This window comes from Elephas maximus, chromosome 9 (genome assembly GCF_024166365.1).
Source record: "Elephas maximus indicus isolate mEleMax1 chromosome 9, mEleMax1 primary haplotype, whole genome shotgun sequence".
Lineage (NCBI taxonomy): Eukaryota > Metazoa > Chordata > Mammalia > Proboscidea > Elephantidae > Elephas > Elephas maximus.
This window is the reverse complement of record NC_064827.1, coordinates 85,432,371-85,453,153: the sequence shown is the minus strand read 5'-3', so window position 1 is coordinate 85,453,153 and position 20,783 is coordinate 85,432,371. Positions and strand designations below refer to the sequence as shown.

General features: G+C 38.9%; 1 protein-coding gene across 2 annotated transcripts in view; it reads right to left on the bottom strand.

Annotated features, from left to right (window-relative positions):
- MAMDC2 (MAM domain containing 2) overlaps positions 1-20,783 on the bottom strand; it is a 164,098-nt gene that overhangs the window by 19,524 nt on the left and 123,791 nt on the right. The window contains exons 10-11 of one of the 2 annotated variants that reach the window (XM_049895523.1): positions 8,922-9,015; positions 6,624-6,772 (exon numbers count right to left, since the gene is read on the bottom strand). In XM_049895523.1, coding sequence (XP_049751480.1) covers positions 6,624-6,772; positions 8,922-9,015 — 243 coding nt within the window. Of the gene's footprint in view, positions 1-6,619; positions 6,773-8,921; positions 9,016-20,783 lie in introns of both variants that reach the window. The other variant, XM_049895522.1, reaches the window with a different exon arrangement.

Below are 20,783 nucleotides of genomic sequence, written 5' to 3'. Positions count from 1 at the left end.
TTCCCCATATAAGGTTCCACGGCTGTTACAGGTCGTTTGTGGTCTATTAGCAACATGTAGACCGGGAAACTCTGGTGAGGCAGTTGTGCAGAACATGACCAGGAGAGCCAGACAGACCTATAATTTTACCTCTACTCTCCTAGTTCCTGCTGTGTGGCCCTGGAAAGACACTTCACTTCTCTGAGCTTTGGTGTCCTCATCTGAAAAGTGGGAAATTTCGCTTACTTTGCAGGTTGTAGTAGAGATGTAAAGCTCTCAACACCATGCCTACACATGCCAAGTGTTCAATAAATCATCACTAAACCTAAAAAGAAAAAAAAATCAAAACTATTGTCGTTGAGTCGATTCCGACTCATAGCAACCCTATAGGACAGAGTAGAACTGTCCCATAGAGTTTCCAAGGAGCGCCAGGTAGATTCAAACTGCTGACCTTTTGGTTAGCAGCCAAGTTCCTTACCACTTCACCACCAGGGCTCCTAGGATGTCTGATAGGTATTTCAAATCTAATGTGTTCAAAACTGAGCTCTTGATCTCCCTAATTTTTGGTTAGCAACTGTAGCACTGAACTACCACACCACCAGAGTCACTAGCTATTATTTCTTCAGCAAAACAATTACTAAAGTAATTTTAGGACAAAAACAAAACACCTTCAACCCAACGTTACATCTGTAGGTAACCTGAGCAGAGGAGAGTGAAATTTGCTTCTCCATTAGCATTGTTATTCATAGAAACATATATATAACCTTTAGAAAGTTTAATTTAGTTAGAAAACTGGAAAGTGTGTTGAGAACCTTTTAAGCATTTTTACTGAAACCAGTGAAATTATAGAATGCAGAGGAAGGCAGACCCTAGAAGTAATTTACTGAAAAAAAAAAATCAGAGTTCTCTGTATTGTGCACCAGAGGGTTTCATTTAATGTATCAAGTATTCACTCAGAATAAATACTGAGCACACTAAGAATTTTTTGCATCACGATTTCTGCTGTGGAGTTTCACCCCAGCCAGCTGAAACATCTAAGTTTTCAAAGAGACAAAGCAAACAGAAGCAAATCATTTCCTTTAAATAAAATCACACCAAGTTAACTAACATGTGCTCCTATAACCCAGGAATAATGCAAATTAAAAAGCAAAATTTTGAGTAATTAAATATACGCTGCATGTGCTTTTGTTAGATTTTTCTTAGATTTTGTGTGTATAGGGAGGAGGTAGATCATGGTCTGCCAGTCAAACAAGCTTGGACTAGAAACCACATTATCTGAAAGAAATGAGGAGCAATAAGAGTTTATTCTGCTCCTTCAATGTTCAGCACATCGTACTAAAGCTTGGGAGGGAGTCCAAAGATCCACCCACCAAGTTATTTATAATCCAGTTGAGATGATAGGATAAATATAAACATAGAAAAGCTAAGTAATTTTGACTAGACTGGCATCAGAGTGGCGGAAGTGGCAGCAGCAGCCATTGCCATCAGTGATAAGAAAGCAAGGAAGAGTAGGACATGGAGAGAGGTGAATGAGGGGAAGAGAACATTTTTATTGAGTTCCTAATTCCTACAAGGAGCCCTGGTGGCCCAGTGGTTAAGCAGCTCTGGTGCTAACTGAAGGGTTGGCAGTTTGAACCCACCAGCTGTTCTGTGGGATAAAGATGTGGCAGTCTGCTTCCATAAAGATTTACAGCCTTGGAAACCATTTGGGGCAGTCCTACTCTGTCCTACAGGGTCACTATGAGTTGGAATCAACCCAACAATTAGGTTTTTTTTTTTTTTTAATTCCTACAAGACTTGTGAAAATGGCTTTTATATAATATCATCAGAATTATTGGCCTTTGTTTTCAGTCTCCTTTGCTGGTTCTTTTTCTTCTCTCTGACCTCTTAACTTTGGAGTGTCCCAAAGTTCAGTCCTTGGTCTACTTCTGGGTCTGTGAGCACTCCCTTAGAGATATCATGGTTTTAAATACCATCAGTACGCCAACAGCTTCTGGCTTTGACATATTTCCTCAACTCCAGACTGCCTACTTAGCATCTCCACTTGGGTATGTAATATCTAACCTGTCGCTGTCAAGTCAATTCCAACTTGTAGCAACCCTATAGGACAGAGTAGAACTGCCCGTAGGATGTCTAATAAAAACCAAACCCATTGCTGTTGAGTCAGCTCTGACTCACAGACACTCTTTAGAACAGAATAGAACTGCCCCATAGGGTTTCCAAGGAGCGGCTGGTAGATTCAAACTGCTGACCTTTTGGTTAGCAGCCAAGTTCCTTACCACTTCGCCACCAGGGCTCCTAGGATATCTGATAGGGTGTTTCAAATCTAACATGTTAAAAACCGAGCTCTTGATCTCCCTAATGAACCTACTCCACTCAGTCTTCTCTGTCGTTTGTTGGCAACTCCATTCTTTAGTTGCTCAGGCCAAAACCATTGAAATAATCCTCGACTCTTCTCTGTCTCTCATTTTCCTGTTGCGGTGGAGTCAGTTCCAACTGATGGAAACTCCACTGGTGTTAGAGTAGAACCGTGCTCCAGAGGGTTTTCAATGGCTGATTTTTCAGAAGCAGATCATCAGAACTGTCTTCTGAGGTGCCTGTGCGTGGACTTGAACCTCCAACCTTTTGGTTAATACCTGAGCATGTTAACCATTTCACTACCCAGGGACTCTGAGCTTTCTCTCATACTTATATCTAATCCACTAAGAAATTCTGTTGGCTTCAATTTCAAAATGTGCCCAGAATTTGACTACTTCTCACCACCTCCATTGCTACTACCCTAATTAAACCCACAAACATTGGTCAAATCCATGTCATTGGTCAAATGCACCGTCATAGTTCACCCAGATTACTTGCATTATGCTCCTAAATGAGCCCTCAGATTTCACTCTTTCCCTATCTCCAACTGTCTTAGGCTGGGTTCTCTAGAGGACCAAAATCAATAAAGTGTATAAATATGTATATATAGAGAGATTTATATCAAGGAAATGGCTCACGCGGTTGTAGGGGCTGGAAGGTCCCAAGGCCGTGGATCAGGATAGAGGCTTCTCCTGATTCATGTAGCTGTAGGGGCTGGCAAACTCAAGATTGGCAGGTTAGAGAGCAGGGCTCTTGCTCACAGACTATAAAGATCGACAAATCCCAAGATCAGCAGGCAAGACCGAAAGGCTCTTCCTGATTCACGTAGCTGCTGGGGCTGGTGAATGCAAGATTGGCAGGTTGGAGAGCAGGGCTCTTGTTCACAGGCTGCGAAGATTGATGAATCCCAAGGTTCGCAGCCAAGACCTCAGGTAAGCTGCTAGCTCAAGTCCCAAGAACTGGAGGTCAGATGAACAGAAGCCAGCTATAGGATCCAGAACGATCACAAGCCCTAGACCCTTGCCAGACATCTGCTCATATTTGGATGCAGGCCACACGCCTAAGGAAACTCACTTTCAACTGATTGACTGCTCGCAGCAGATCCCATCACGGGGGTGATCACATATCAAATCTCAACAGGGAAGTGATCACAACATTATATGACTGCCAAACACTGAGAATCATAGCCCAGCCAAGTTGACACACAATCTTAACTGTCACTCCAACCCTAGTCTTTTCTCAACACAGTAGCCAGAGTGATCCTTTTAAAACCCAATAAGATCACCACTCTCCCAAGCTCAACACTCTCTAGTGTTCTGTTGTTTCAAGTAAAGTTCTTATAATTAATTACCAGGTTATTTGTGATCGTTCTACTGTAGCTAAACCATCCTTCTTGCTGTTCCTAGGATATACTGAGCGTGTTCCCCATAAGGGGTTTTGCACTGGCTGTTCCCTCTAGTTGGAACACTTTTTCCTGGACACAAACTTGGCTAGTTACCTCAAGTCCTTCAAGGTTACCTTCTTAATGTAGTCTATCAGGACTATCCTATTTAGATTAGCAAATTCCACTTAGATCCTTCCCCAACTCCCAACTTCTCTGCTCTGATTTTTCTGTAGCGCTTATCATCTTCAACATACTACATAATTTACATATGATTATGTTTATTGTGATAAATATGTTTTCCATTTCAACATTCTTCACATGTACAATTTAGTGAGATGTTGTGCAACTGTCTCCATCATCTGTTTCCAAATTTTTCTATCACCCTGAACAGAAGCTCAGTGTCTCCTAAGCAATGAGTTCCCCTTTCCCTTTTCCCCCTCCCTCCTGCCTGCCTCTGGTAACCACCAATAACATTATGTCTGTATATATTTGCCTTTTCGTATAAGCGGAATTATACAATATTTGTCCTTTTGTGACTGAATTATTTCACTCTGCATGGTGTTTTCAAGGTTCATCCATGTCATAGTATGGATCAGGACTCCATTTCTAGATAAACAATATATGGTTTATCTATTCATTGGTTTATCTATTCATTCTTTTGGCTATTGTGAACAGTGCTGCAATGAGCACTAGTGTACAAGTATCTTTGCGTCCCTAATTTAAGTCTTTTGGATATATACCTAGACGTGGAATGCAAGTCAAAACCACAATGAGACATCACTTCACGCTCACTAATACGGCAACGATGAAAAAAATGGAAAACAACAGGTGTTGGCAAGGATATAGAGAAATAGGAACCTTCATCCATTGCTGGTGGGATTATAAAATGGTACAGCCACTGTAGAGAAGAGACTGGCAGCACCTCAAAAAATTTAATGGTGGTTTTGACTTGCATTTCTCTAATGATCAGTGATGTTGACCATTTTTTTGTATGTTAATTGGCCATTTGTATTTTTTCTTTGGTGAAATGTTATTCAAGTCCTTTACCCATTTTTGATTGGGTTGTTTTTTCTTTTTGTTGTTAAGTTGTAGGAGATAAACATGTCACCTAAAGAATATATGTACATCGTGAATATCAAACTCTTATCAGATATATGGTTCCCAATTTTTTTCTCCCAATCTGTAGGTTGTCTCTTCACTTTCTTGGTAATGCCCTTTGATGAACAAAAATTTTTAGTTTTAATGAGGCCCCATTTGTCTATTTTGCCTGTTGTTGCTCATATTACATTTTGTTGCTAGATACCATATTTAAGAATCCATTGTTGAGAACTAGGTTCTGAAGAATTACCCATATGTTTTCTTCTAAGAGTTTTATATCTTTCATTTAGGTCTTTGAACCATTTTGAGTTAGTTTTCATATATAGTATAAGGTATTGGTCCAACTTCATTCTTTTGCATGTGGAAATCCAGTTGTCCCAGTACCATTTATTAAAGAGACCATTTTCCCCCAGTGGATGAATTTAACACCCTTGTCAAAGATCATCTGACCATGGTTGTGTGGGTTTATTTCTGGACTTTCAATTCTATTTCATTGGTCTATATGTCTATAACAATATATGTCTATCATTATACAAGTACCAGACTGTTTTGAATATTGTAGCTTTATAATATGTTCTGAGATTGGAAAGTATGAGTCCTCTACTTTTTTTTTTTTTCCCCACCCAGATTGCTTTGGCTATTTGGGGCCCCTTGCAGTTCCATATAAATTTGAGGACTGGCTTTTCCTAGTTCCAGTAGTTTTTTTTTTTTTTTTTTTTGTCGATTCTTTGGGATTTTCTACATAAATCACCATTTCATCTGTGAGCAAAGACCTTCTAAAATACCTGAAATGTGACTGCTCTAATATCTCAATAGAACTAGGAAGCTATGGGATCTGCCAAGGGGTAGGGAAAGGACCATCTTTATAGTATATTTGAAGAGAGTGCTGAAAAGAAAAAATAAAGCTGTTTCTGATAACACCCTACCAGGTTTAGCCAATTCAGTAAACAGGTTATATTGGGTATTGTTCTGTGATGTGATTACATAGACTTGTCTTGAAGTAGGCCATAAGAAACAGCACTGTGCAAATCACTTGTGTATATACCGTAGCATGGCTTCTCTATAAGGGTTCTTGAAGAAATATCTCTATAAGCTTAGTATCAGGAGTAGTTCTTCTCTGGACCAAATGCTGTGCTTTTATCCATTAGCATACGAAGTGAAGTCAGCGTATCAGTGGGAAAGGCCCACTCCGCAGGGAATATTTTATCACTGGCATTATTTAGAATCACTGAGACATGGTGGTAATGAAAAGGAGACCGATTGTCAGTCTGTTTTATTTTCGTTTATAAATTCTCTACTTTGGAGTGGACTGCCCCCTCTGCCTCCCCGACTTGGCACTTGGTTTTTATCTGAAGGACGCTGTGAATCATATTGCATGGACCAGGCTTGCACCTGTGTTTCAGCTGCTAGAAGCCTTGGATACAAACATATTTGCCTCTTCCCCTGTACACCAGTGTATATGTTGTATACTAGGCCCAGTCCTGGCTTCAGTTTAGACCACCATTTCTTTTTCACTTCTGACTCTCTCTTTCTTGGACAAATTTCCATTAAATTATCTTTATGCGCTTATATGTGTAATCCCTTTTAGATGATCTTTGCAGCAAGAAACATAAGCAACGTAATAAATGGGAAGAAGGGCTTCAAATGCATACACTGGATGTAGAATGTGTGTAGAATTACATGTGTAGTTCATTCTAGACATAAAACTTGAATCCGCACATTTCAAAATGCAGGAAATGACCCCTAGAATGCTATTTTAGGAGATTTCCTTAGGAAACAGCACCATGTGGCATAACTCACCTACCCCAGTAGTGTGATCTCCCTTTGGTCCTGTATAGGAGGTGGGAGTTTCTCCCCTTCTCCTGTGCCAGCTGCTCCGGTTTCTTCTCTCCTGAGTAAACACACATTCGTCTTGTTCAAAAGTACACTCTCCAGGTGCAGGTGAAAGCCTTTCTGCAAAGAAACGGCAGGTGTTGCAATTGCTGAGGCACTTCCAATGACTATGGATTCTATGGCTCACTGGTACTCTGCTCTGCGTGAGTACAGCCTGGCCATGTGCTATGCATATGGAGAGGCAGCCCCCATCCAGCAGACAGCCCACCTACGCCAAGCTCTTGGTCCTGCCACAAGGGCTGAGAACAATCACAAATCCAGGTCCAAAAATATTGAGGTGCTGAAGGGGCCCTGGTGGTGCAGTGGCTGAGAGCTCAGGCTGCTATAATGATATTTGTCTATCATTATACAAGCACCAGGCTGTTTTGAATATTGTAGCGTGTAGCTTGAATATTGTAGTTTGAATCCACCAGCCACTCCTTGGAAACCCTGTGAGGCAGTTTTACTCTGTCCTATAGGTTCACTATGAGTGGGAATCAATCGACTTGATGGCAACGAGTTTGTCTGTTTTGGTTGTCTAAGAAAGAAACTTTCTCTGACTTGTGAATTTATTTGTGACTGAGCTGACAAAGCTCTGAAAATTGAAGGTACACTGCCTTTATGGAAACATGGAAAGTAATAAAGTTGGACAATGCAGGAGCTTTCTTAAGAAATCTTGGATGAGTGAAGGGAACCCTTATAACAATTCCATGGTTGCTTTGGAGGAGGGGGAGAATGTGAGAGAACAGTGTGCTTCTGGAGGCACAGCTGTGTGGGGCCAATTACTTAATTTCTCTGTGCCTCAGTGTTCTTATCTGTAGTGTGGGAATATTAATAATACTCACTTGATGGGGTTGTTGAGGATTAAATGGGACAAATGTACGGAAAGTATTTAGAACATGATGGTCCCCGTAAGAAATAGCAAAATAAATATTAGGACTCGGTGTTTTGCCACTTGGAGTCTTATTTTCCATTTCCAAAGACAAAGATTTATGTCTTTGGATGTTATTTGTGATTAACTTTAACAATTATTATTCCTAGAATGGTGCCATCTCCCAACATATTGGGGACTTCTTTTGCCGAACTTGATTGGATCTCTCTACATCCGGATTCTTAGCAGGTTTTTCTAATAAATAACCTCTCTTTTATATCTCTTGCATGATAATTTACTTCATTTTATTTTACATACAGTACAAGCTAATGAAGTCTCATTTCCTCAAGTGTAGAGATTCTTACCTTGTTCTTCTCTGCACTGCCTAGCAAAGCAAGGTACTAAAAATATGTGGTCTTTTAGTGAAATAAAACCAAAAAACCCGTTTGCTGTCAAATTGATTCCAACTTATAGTGACCCTGTAAGACAGAGTAGAACCATCCCATAGGGTTTCCTAGGCTATAACTCTTTACGGAAGCAGACTGCCATATCTTTCTGCTGCAGAGCAGCTGGTGGGTTCAAACCGCCCCCCTTTCAGTTAGCAGCCAAGCACTTTAACCCCTGCACCACCAAGGCTCCTTTTTATTGAATAAACATGGAGATTATCCTCCAGTGCCAGACTGACACCACATATTAACTGTTGTTAAAGAAATGGTCAGATAACCCATGATTTAGGATGCAGTGGTAATTAGTCGATACAGACCCGTGATCTGGGTTGAGTTATGTGCCATTTTCTTATTAGACATAATGTCCAATACATAGCCAGCTATCACCATCTTTATTTTGTCACTAGCATAAATACATGGTCCATTGTTCCACTCTCATTTAATTCACTTAGAAAATTTTTATCTTACCATAATTTTAAAGAATTATATGTTTAGCATAGTCTGTATAATCAGAATTTCGTCAATATTGTTTGAAAACCTGCATTCATGCAAGACAACAACAATAATAATACTAGTAATTATAATAGAAAGTAGTTGCTTTTAGAGAAGTTTTGTTCCAGGCTATATGCTAGAGAATTTGTATGTATTATCTCCTATATTCAGGTAGGTATTGCTATCTTAATTATAGAGTGGGATACAGAAGTTGGCCCATGTACAAAGTCACACATTACATTAGAGTTGTCATTTCTAAATTGCAAAGCCTATTGTACAGCTCTGCAGTGATGCACTTCTGGCAAGAAAAGCAAAGAGTGGATCAGCACAGATTAAATGTATGGTGTATTCTTAACAGAGAAGAAGCAGGAAGTGTCACGTATAGGCAGAGAAGCAAAGAGTTGAGACAACTGTGTCATACCTGGAAACCAGCAGTTTCCCAGCTGTATTGTAATGTCATCCAGAGCTACAAGCCCACAGTCCCAAAAAGTTTTGCATAGGCCCATGAAAACTACCTGCAATGCATAAAAATAAACCCATGAATCTCATTAGGTAAAAATTGGAAACTCTTATAATTTGGGGTTTACTTAGCAAAACAAGTGTGCGTAAACAAACTACAAACACCTCTTCATTGTCCACATAGATAACAGAATATAGTGGCATGAATAATGGATACCATTTATATATGGCCCTGAAATGACTTATAGTAATTTCTTAAGCAGATTCAACATCATAATGATATATTGTATACGCTGATGCTGAAATTTGTTTGCATTCTTTAAATAACTGACAGTAATAGTTAGGAAAGCAAGAAGTTAACTGGGTAGCAGAAGAAAGCCTATCAGGTTTTAAATATTTCCCCCAGATAATCCACAAAGTGCATAAAGAGTCAATGGTTTTCCAAGCATTTTCACAAAACATTTCCAGTATGAACACTATTGATTTTTTGAAAATGACTTTCTGGCAATGTGCTTCATTCATACTGTGAACAAAGTCCCAGTGATGTGTTATCTGGAGACTTATATTCCATTTCCAAAGACACAGATCTATGTCCCTGGATGGTATCACTAATAAACACTCTCAATGCAGTTATTTTATCAGGCCAAACCTTTTTGTTGCTGTAAGTGAAGGAAAAACAAATCCATACCATAAATTATTAAATTCAATGTGCCAGAAAGAGAGAAAAGTCTCAGATTTCTTTCCTTTAGGCCAATTTCAGAGACTACTTTTCATATACAGGATGGGGAGAGAGCACTTTTCAAAAGATTAATATTAGATTTTCAAAATGGCTTCCCATACATAAACTAGTGTTTAATTACCACAAGGTCACACAGTGTGTGTTCAACCTCAAACACAAGTCTCAATTCCAACAAAGACAAAGGAAAAACCCTGGGCCGTCAAGTCGATTCCGACTCATAGCGACACGATGGGACAGAGTAGAACTGCCCCATAGAGTTTCCAAGGAGCGCCTGGCGGATTCAAACTGCCGACCCTTTGGTTAGCAGCCATAGCACTTAACCATTACACCACCAGGGTTTCCAAGACAAAGGAAGATATAATAAAAGCTAAAACCTAAAATATAATGAGAACGTTTGATTTTTTTAGGTACCAAGATTCAGAATTCATGCCTTATATTTATTTGTGTTACCAGCAGGGTCTCTTTGCTCTTTGATGATGACATCCATGAGAATGTAGAGTTTATTATTATTATTTAAATTAAAAATCACATGATAGCTTGCCAGTATGCAAAATATAAAATTTCTTAAGCTGAGATCTTAAAAATAATTACTAATTGTAAGATGTGTGAAGGTTTGCTTGGACTGTATTCATATTACATTAAATTATAAAAAGGATGGTTTGGAGGTATAACAGTGCATAACTATGTACGTTTATAAACAACAAAACGGGTGATTTTTTTAACCCCTGCTAATTTTCTCATTTTCATAGATTTAAGAGTATTATCTGAATACCTAAAGTATTTTGCTTGTAGGATTTATTCCTGGGAACTTATTCCCTATTTGCAAAAGAAAGGTCTGTGCCGTTAGCCCTAAACACAGTTATATTTTATTGGCAATTTTTTTTTGTAACAGGTGAAAGAATATTAATCTGTGTCGTAATTTATTGAATTAATTGTGCTACAGAGAGAAAAGCCTTGGATTTCATTCCTTTAGGCAGCTCTAAAGTCTTTTTTTACATGTGCAATGAAAAAGTACTTTTTCAAAATGAATATGTGGTAATGAAACATGATTCACTATGTAAATCATTATCTGAATAAAAGTCACATTGTGCACGGTGATCTATTTTAAAGAGGGGAAATATTAACGTGCTTTTATGTGTTTACTAAAGTTTTATTTTATAATAACCATAAAACCAAACAAGCAAGCAAGCCAACAAACTAATAAAAAAACAAACAAACAATAGAACAACCTAAAATTTCAACAATAGAAGACATGATTAAATAAATTATGGTACAATATTCTAAGAAATAGGCAACTACTAGATTTGAAAGCTTATGAATATCATTCAGCAGTACAGAAATATATTCCTCTCATAATGTTACCTGAAAAAGACGGTTATAAAAAATCTGTATATCACCCATTTAAAACTACACAGAAAACAAGCCTGGAAAAGTTTACCAAAATTATAACAATTATATTAGACTCATGGAATTACTGGCATCAAGCAGAATTTCTCCCTATTTTCTAAACATTTTTTAATTTTGTCATATTTATAAGTGCAGATAAAATGAAAAAAATCAGAATATCTAGACTTAAGACTTGGAATGATGATTTAGTGTTTCCCAGATTAGCATTGTCTAATACATGGGGTCACCATGAGTCAGAATAGACTTGAAGGCCAGTGGGTTTGGGTTTAGATAAACTACATGTGGCTATTTAAATTAAAATTAAAAACTCATTTTTTTTTTTTTTTTCAGTCACAGTGGTCACATTTCAATGCTCAAATCCACAGGTGGCTAGCGGCTACTGAATTGGACAGAGAAGATATAAGACAGTTCCATTATTACAGAGGTTCTGTTGGATAAACCTTCCTTGCTCCTTTTGGGCATCCCAGTCAATTGTGAACTGCCACACCAGCTGTAGCAATAAGATGATCTTCTGGTCACTAGGTGAAAGCTATGTTTTCACACTTAGAACGCTAGCTGGACCACAAATTGAAAGACCTGCAAAATCAGTCAGCTGCCGACTAGATTTCATCTCTGGCCTCGAGTCTCAAATTTCTTTGGCAGTTGTCTGTGGGCATTCTGACACACTAAAAGGAACAGGCCGCTTTTGGACCAGCATTGGATTCTCCTCCCTGCTATTCATAATGCTGATAATGTCAGTTCCAATTTGAGGCCACCATTTTGTTTTGAAGGCTACTTGAGGTGGAGCAGTTACTGTAGGATAGTTAGTGACGGGGCAAGTTCTTGACTGGGCCTGGTTGAGAGAAGAAAAAGAGAAAGCCAATCACCTCAGCCTGTTCTTAAGAAATCTCCCCGCAGGGTTCAGTTAAGAGTATGGTAAGAAAGGAATGGGCCATAGTCAACATTCTTTAGAAGATTAACCTCTTGCTTATTTATAGATCTTTTTTTAAAAAAAAAAAAAACAGTGTTTATTTCATTTTAGGCAGTATTTCAAAACAAGTGAATATCCCTAAGGGCTGGGGAAAAAATCTTAGGCAGCTTAAATATATATTAGTGTCTGTTTGAGAGTGGAGAGAATGAGGGACGAAGTAAAATGATATCCTTTAGACAGGTGTTCTTGACTTTATGCAAACCTTTAAAAGCTAGGGGCAAATTAAATCCGTGTAAATTGAGCCTTTTCAAGTGCACTGAAGGTTTCAGTCCTTGGGTACTGGTAGTATTTTAAAATTTTTGTTATGATGGAGAATATTAATTGCTGAGGGAACCTACCTAGACTAATTTTGGAAAACACAAATAGGGACTGAATGGAGAGCCATATACAAATATTTATAAACAAATAATTTTAAATATAGTCAAATGAGGTTCAGCAGTATTACTTAACTTTTTATTTTACTAAAAATAGACATTGCACATGCTCTTTGTTTACAGCAGGGTGTTTTAGCCTCAACACTATTGATATTTTGGGCAGGATAATTCTGTGTTGTAGGGAGCTGCCCTGTGCACTGCAGGATGTTTGGCAGCAACCCTGGACTCTACCCACTAGATGCCAGTATCATGCAAAATTCTTAACAATCAAAAATGTCTCCAGACATTGTCGAATGACCCTTGAGTGGTAAAATCACCCCCTGATGAGAACCATAGGTCAGTGTTGTAGAAAATTGCTGTATGGCTTATAAAACCCCATATATTAAATTTCTGTTACATCTTGTCCCTGTGTTAGGCACTCTCAAATCTGTTGCCTCATTGCTGAGTTCACTGTAGATTTCAACATTTTTATTCTCCACACGCTGAACAGAAGAGCTGCTTAAATTTTAAAAACTGATTGGTTAAATTGGTTTTCTCTTCTTCGGCACATCACTAGGTGGTGGCTTTAAACAAGTAATGAAATATCCACCAGCCCTGAAAACAAACGGCACGGGCGCAAAAAAGCAAGGGAGACGGGCGATACACAAACTGAATAATCATCCCCCGGATTATCAGGGCTTTACCGTTCCAATTTCCTGCCTCAGAAACCTGCAATCTAATTATGTCAAAGCACAATAGAATTCTCCCTTGTTTTCATCTTCCTCTCAAAAAAGAATGATCTACTCCTTCAAAACAATGTAATGATAGGCGGCAGATCCTAAGAAGGTAACTGAGCAAACTTTTCTCATAGTATATAATTTTAACTCTCTTCCATAATATTTTTTTGGGGGTGGGGGAGAAGTATGGTGGGGTAAGGAGAGGGTCTGTGTAAAAACCTAGCCACAAGGCCGTGTTATCCATGGGGGCCAGGCTCTCCTAGATGTATAAAGACACAGAGAAGTTCCTGGCTCAAGTACCCAGTAAAGACAAAGTAAAGAAAGAGATATGCCAAGAATTTGTTTTTCCAAACCAAATCAGGCTGGATTTTAAAAGAATTGGGGTAACTTACTTTAACTTTATGAAATGTCATAGTTTAATGGCTATCCAATACAATAAATAAGATTTTGAAGGGTGGGGCTCAGGACGGGGAAAGAAGTCAAGCTTTGCAGTGAGCTGAGGAATATATAACCTAAAATGTTTGTCGTGCTGTTAAAAGGATTGTTTGTATTTAAATGCTAAACAATGGCTGAATTAACTGTTTCTTTTAATGGTCTTTTGAAGAAGTTTTCATAGCCTGCTTGATAGACATAGTTTGGTAGGTTGTTTGCTTAATCCACTACCTGCTTTACCAGTAACCACATTTAGGCCTATAATCAGCAAGCTGAATGATAGTTTACAGAAATGGTCTTCCATCTTTCAGTAGAAACATTTCCGTCCTATGCCAATAATACCATAAATTAGCTATGCTCACAAAGTCAGCCTAATTAAGTCCTTGTTATAAGTGGTGGACCTCAACAATTTACCAAAGGGTTTGATTCTGGGTTAATTTTAACTTTTCTTCTGATAAGGTTAAAATTCTTTGAAATCATCTTCTCAGATAAATTTCGATATGGCAACTACAGACTTGGCTGGAATAATTATTTGCAAAATTACTATAATCTAGTCAGTGAAATTCCAGAGTACTTCATTACGATGCTGCTGACACAGCTGCAGGATATGTTATCTAATACAGTTGCGTTCATTTAGCTATATGACAGTAAGATGTAATAGAATAAAAAAAAATACGGAGACATACAGTAAAAGAAAACAAAATTTCCAATATGAAGACACTTGGCTAAAGGGATGGAATTTTCACAGTCGCTAGAGACAGGCTGAGAGGAGCTTTATCTGGAGTGTAAGATTTTAGCATTTGTAGACCTCAGGCCATGTTTTGGGAAATAGTTGCTAAATTGTAACAGCATGCCTCATGCAGATATTATAGTTGGTGTCCAAACCCCCCAAAAGGCAAAATGATGATGTGTTTTTTAAATAAGTCTTTAGCTGACCAACATTTTTTTTTTTTCCTTAAAAAACCCACCCATTTTTCTTTTTTAAAGACCCATCCGATTTAATTCAACTTTTGGCTTTGACAAGCAACAAGGATTGACCAGTTTCCAGTTTTTCTCAGTGTGAAAATATTTCTGCTCACAGGATAAGAGGGCATGCTATGATAGACTACAGGCCAACAGCCACATTTTTTTCATTACTATTTTGGTAACTATAAATCTCTCAAATAATTGATTTCAGAATTCTACAGTATTTTTGGGTTCTTTTGGCCATTTTAAGGAGAGAGGAAGTTCCAGAAGAGACCTTCCAGTCAGACATTTTACAGAATGAGAAAAAGACCAGAGATACTGTGATATTAAGCTCAAGGTCCCACAACAGCCAGCTGTAGACCCTGGAATGAACTGTGGTACTCCTGACCCCCGGGGAGGCCTATTTCATTATACCACTCTGCTGATTTTCTACTCTTTGCATTAAGTATTTTAAAATATGATTCTGAAGGTTGTGATCTTGAAACATTCCAGTTAATTGCAGTGACCAAATATATCTTCGATCTGTGCTTATATCCAGCTTCCTGTCATTTTGCCCTTAGGTCTGTTTATAAAGTGTTTTCAGTAATCTAGCCACAGAATCTAAATGGCTGAAATTTAGAACTGGCTAACATTGAACCAGTCAGTAACCTCTCTTCTTCTCACAGCTGCTCTTCCTTCACCACAGCAATGTCCTTTTCTCCCTTAGCAGTTGCTACCTCCCACTCCACCCTCAAAATTTAGGCCCTTAGGAAAAAAATCGCTTCAACTCCCCACATCCAAACTTATTTTCATTTCTACCTATTTTCACTTCCTTTTCTTTGTTTTGGGAACAGGGTCTGTTTGACTCCAAAGTTCATGTTCTATTCATTATGGGGTACAGATGACTAACCCCACACAATTATGATTGAGAATCCAAATGGAAAATGAAACATCAAAAGCCTCTGGAAAATATAAATACTAACAAAAGTTAAGATGTTACGTTTTGTGTTGTAGAATCTAATTTCACATATAATTACCCCATAAACTGTTTACTATCACTGAAGGAAAATAGGTGTGTTTCCCTGCTTTTTACATGCACTCCTCCGGGCAGGGGCACTTTGGCAACTCCTTCTCTGCCTCAAGGATGCCTATGATTTACCTGAAAAAACACTGCTGGGGTGGGCACACAATGTGGGTTGTCTCTGGCCTACCTCCCCTAGGGAGGACCCCTAGTCAAACACTTCCTTGGCTGTAATGATCAATTTAATGGTCATGTCCAAGAAATATCATGATATGGAACTGTGGCTGTAGCTCACCTGGATGCAGACAGAAAAAAGTCAGTCCTAACAGAAGACCATGCAGAACACATTCAATAAACTGCCTATAGGGTTTCCAAGGCTGTAAATCTTTACACAAGCAGACTGCCACATCTTTCTTCTGTGGAGCAGCTGGTGGGTTCAAACTGCTGACCTTTCAGTTAGCAGCTCAGCTCTTTAACCTTTGCACCACCAGGACATCTTTAGAATGAAACTAAGGGAGATTCAAATGTCTTGGATTGAAGACTGAGATGAAATAGGAGGGCCACAGATAGTAATGTGTTCTTGAGCATTGTATGGATACACATGTAACCTGGCATTAAACAGAAAACAGAAGCTTATGGCCCATCGGTGGTGTGGTGAGAGATACCACTGGGAATGGAGAGAGACTTCTACTAGAGGTGGGCTTTAAAAAGATAAAGCAGAATATATCTAGAGAAAGGCACCAGAGAGATGGAGAAAAAGATGAGGACATCTCTGCAAAAGAAATAAAGTATCATTCCCCTGGTCAAATTGCTGTTGTTGTTGTTAGGTGCCGTCGAGGTGGTTCCAACTCATAGCAACTCTATGCACAACAGAATGAAACACTGCCCAGTCCTGCACCATCCTCACAATTGTTGCTGTGCTTGAGCCCATTGTTGCAGCTACTGTGTCAGTCCATCTTGTTGAGGGTCTTCCTCTTTTTCGCTGACCCTCTACTTTACCAAGCATGATGCCTTTCTCCAGGTACAGATCCCTCTTGACAATATGTCCAAAATATGTGAGACATAGTCTTGCCATCCTTGCTTCTGAGGAACATCTGGCTGTACTTCTTCCAAGATAGATTTATTCATTCTTTTGGCAGTCCACGCTATTTTCAATATTCTTCACCAACACCACAATTCAAAGGCATCAATTCTTCTTTGGTCTTCCTTATTCATTGTCCAGCTTTTGAATGTATATAAGGTGATTGAAAACACCATGGCTTGGGTCAGGTGCACCTTAGTCCTCAAGGTGACATCTTTGCTTTTTAACACTTTAAAGAGATCTCTCGGAGCCAATTTGCCCAATGCAGTATGTTGTTTGATTTCTTGACTGCTGCTTCCATGGGTGTTGATTGTGGATCTAAGTAAAATGAAACCCTTGACAACCAGTCTTTTCTCTGTTTATCATGATGCTACTTATTGGTACAGTTGTGAGAATTTATGTTTTCTTTATGTTAATGTATAATCTATACTGAAGGCTGTGGTCTTTTATCTTCATCAGTAAGTGCTTCAAGTTCTTTTCACTTCCAGCAAGCAAGGTTGGGTCATCTGCATAACGCAGGTGGTTAATGAGTCTTCTTCCAATCCTGATGCCTTGTTCTTCTTCATATAGTCCATCTTCTGGGATTATTTGCTCAGCATACAGATTGAATAGGTATGGTGAAAGGATACAACCCTGACGCACGCCTTTCCTGACTTTAAACCAATCAGTATTCCCTTGTTGTATTCGAACAACTGCCTCTTGATTCATGAGCAGATTCCTCATGAGCACAATTAAGTGTTCTAGAATTCCCATTCTCCACAATGTTATCCATAGTTTGTTATGGTCCACACAGTCGAATGCCTTAGCATAGTTAATAAAACACAGGCAAACATCCTTCTGATATTCTCTGCTTTCAGCCAGGATCCATCTGATGGATCTGGTAAAATCAGAGTTTTATTAATGTGTGAATTATCAATTTCCAGTTACATAAATTTGGCTTATAGCTAGAAAGGCCAGAAAGTACTTACTGGTTTATGATCAGAGAAAACCAGAGAATTCTGGGAGAAAATATAAGCATCAAGAAATAATACTGCATCACCCAGAAAACTCAGGAAAAGTTTCCATGAAAATGCAGCAATTGTATGGCTATCCAGTACAAGATTAGGAATTTGGAAGTGTGGAACAGAGGTGGTGTTTTCAAGTTCATAAACAATTTCTTGGAATAAATATTGTTTGCTTAATTTATTAATAAAACTACAGAGAAAGAATGTCTATTCTGTCCTTCAGATATTCCTCCTGGTGCTGGGAGGACAAAATGTGCCAATCCAGCAACATTCCATGAATGATTACTTGGGAAAGCCATGATGCTATGCTCATATAAGCCACGTGTTTGCAAAGAGCGGTTGTGCTAATCAGTCTTTCCAGTTGTTTCCCCATAAATTGACATGAAACTCAAAAGCCCTCAATAAGTACCTGAAATGAAATAAAACAGAAGGCAAATGAGAGTCTCTCAACCCTGGCTTACTCATCTTTAAAGTAATTCAGAATTCATGAACTGATTTTAGCTTTAGTTTACCTTGAAACACTCAAGAGTAGGCCCCATTTCCATATTTAGTCCCTCTTTTCAATTTCACATTACAACTTATTCCACTTGACGATATAATTTTCCTTGTTCTGTGTTCAAAATTACCCTTGTCTCCTCCATAATGTGTTATCTTGTCAGTAATTAATGATCTTGCTATTTCTGCTTTGTACCCCGCTGCCCTGCTTTAATTATGGTGGGACATTTAATACCCTACAGCAATTACCTCACGGCGTTCCCAGACATCATGAAATGTGACAGGAATTCCTCTCAACTCAAGTAACTTGTCTACACCTTAGCTTTTTAGTTCCCTAATTCCTTTGAATGGTTAATTGAAAAGACCATGGCTTGGGTTAGACACACCTTTTTAATTGCCTCATATGCATGCAAAAGTTGGATTTTGAAAAATGAAGAGAGAAGAATTGATACACTTGAACTGTGGTGTTGATGAAGAATACTGACTGTACTGTGGACTGCCAGAAGAACAAACAAATCAATCTTAGAAGAAATAAAACCGCAATGCTCCTTAGAAGTCAGGATGGCAAGACTTCTACTCATTTACTTCGGACATGTCATCAGGAAAGACGAATCACTAGAAATGGACATTATGTTTGGTAAAGTAGAGGACCAGTGAAAATGAGGGAAACCCTCAATGAAGTGGACTGACACAATAGCTGCAACAATGAATTTAAACATACAAACCGTCATGAAGATGGCACAGGACCTGGCAGCGTTTCATTCTGTTGTACAATAGGTCATCGTGAGTCAGAGCTGATTGGATGGCAACTAACAACACAACAATAACAATAATTCCTTTGAGTAGCAGGATGTCTTGTTATTAAATAGCCACCTGTTTACAAATCTTACCAGAAGCTTTTAGATTTGCTCTTATGCTTGAGTGAACCTCCATTATAAGTGTTGCCTTTAGAAATTTCAGAGCCCTAGTCATATTTTCATTATTAAAGGATGCAGTTAAAGGGAGAATTTTAAAAGTGGAGACCTAGATCACATACTTAAAGTTCATTGTTTTGACTAAAAGGAAAAGATTTTTAGTAAGAGAAAAATCAAGAAATACAAAAAGTTATTCACAGGTACTGTATTACACAATATTAAAACATAGTTCCTGCCACTAAGATGCCTAAAAATACAATAGATAGAAGAGACTTAGAGGTCATCTTAAAAACAGATTCTTCTGTCATAGGTGAGGAAACAGAGAGGTGACGTGACTTTCTGATTTACGTAGTTAATGCCAGAGTTAAGACTAGAAGCCAGGTCTTCATAGTTCTGATTTAGAGCCCTTTTATTATGAAAATCTCACTCCAACAAGTAAAGCACAAGTCAACGGCTTATAAAACATTCAAGGAGGAAAAGGCCTTTGAGATGGACTTTGAAAGAAAGGTAGGATTTTCTCAGTTGTGATGATGCCTGCAGCAAGATCAATGAGAAACACTTTGCTCTCGATAAACCCGTTGAGAGAGCACTGGGGAAGAAAGCCAGAGGGCAAGGATTTGGGGAATAAGAAACTGCAGTGGAGCACAGAGAGTATTTGTAGATGCACCTTTCAAGAAGTTTGGAGGCAAAAGGAATGGGATAGGGTAGCAGCTTAAATGAGTACCGAGATGAAAGGAAGATTTGCTGTTACTTGTATTGAGTGCAGGAGGACAATCTACATCAACAGTGTGCAAAGGACTAATGGAAATTAAATATTTAAGAGAGAAGAAATAATTTATGAAATAAGGTCCCAGAGAGGCAGAAGAGTGAGAGCAAATGTATAGGTTGAAGGTTTGATTTTGAAGCAGAGCAAGGATAATACTTCCTTTGCCAGATTCCAAAGGGGATGAAGAGAGGCAGGTAAAGATTCAGAGAGGACCAGACTTGAAGGTACTTTTGCTGAATGCCTTCATCCTCTGGGAGATGAGCCTATGAGGTCACATCCTAAGAATGAAGTAGGGAGGGCCAAACTGGAAACCTGTCAGTGGAAATGGATCTGAACATCTGGGGTGGGGAATGGGAAAGGAAGTCAACAAGAGATGAGACGAATAAAAGGCTTTCCCTGGCAGCACAGAGGGACCAGTAGAGATTGGTCTTATTTTCTCCAGCTGTGCTGAGAAGCCTGAGGAAAAAAAAGATGAAGCAACTACAGAGGGTCCCCAGGGTTAGGAGGAACAATGTGGGAAAAGCCAGAAAAGCTGGGAGTGGGAAGGGTATGATGTGGAAGTGAGTGCATCACTCAGAATTGAGGCTGGAGGAACTATAATTGGGGGCAGCAAAGGTGTCAGGAGAATTGAGAGGGCTGGTAAAACCTGACACTGGTCCTTGAGAACGGGGAAACAGTGCCATGTAAGGAACTCAGTGGTAGAATTCTTACCTTCCATGTGGTAGACCCAGGTTTGATTCCTAGCCAGTGCACATCCTGCACACCCACCACCTGTCTGTCAGTGGTGGCTTGTGTTTTGCTATGATGCTGAACAGGTTTCAGCGGAGCTTTCAGACTAAGATGGACGAAAATCAGCCAATGAAAACCCTATGGGTTACAATGGTCTGATCTGAAACTGATCATGGAGATGGCATAGGACCAAGCAGCATTTTGTTCCATTGTGTGTGTGGTCACCTTGAG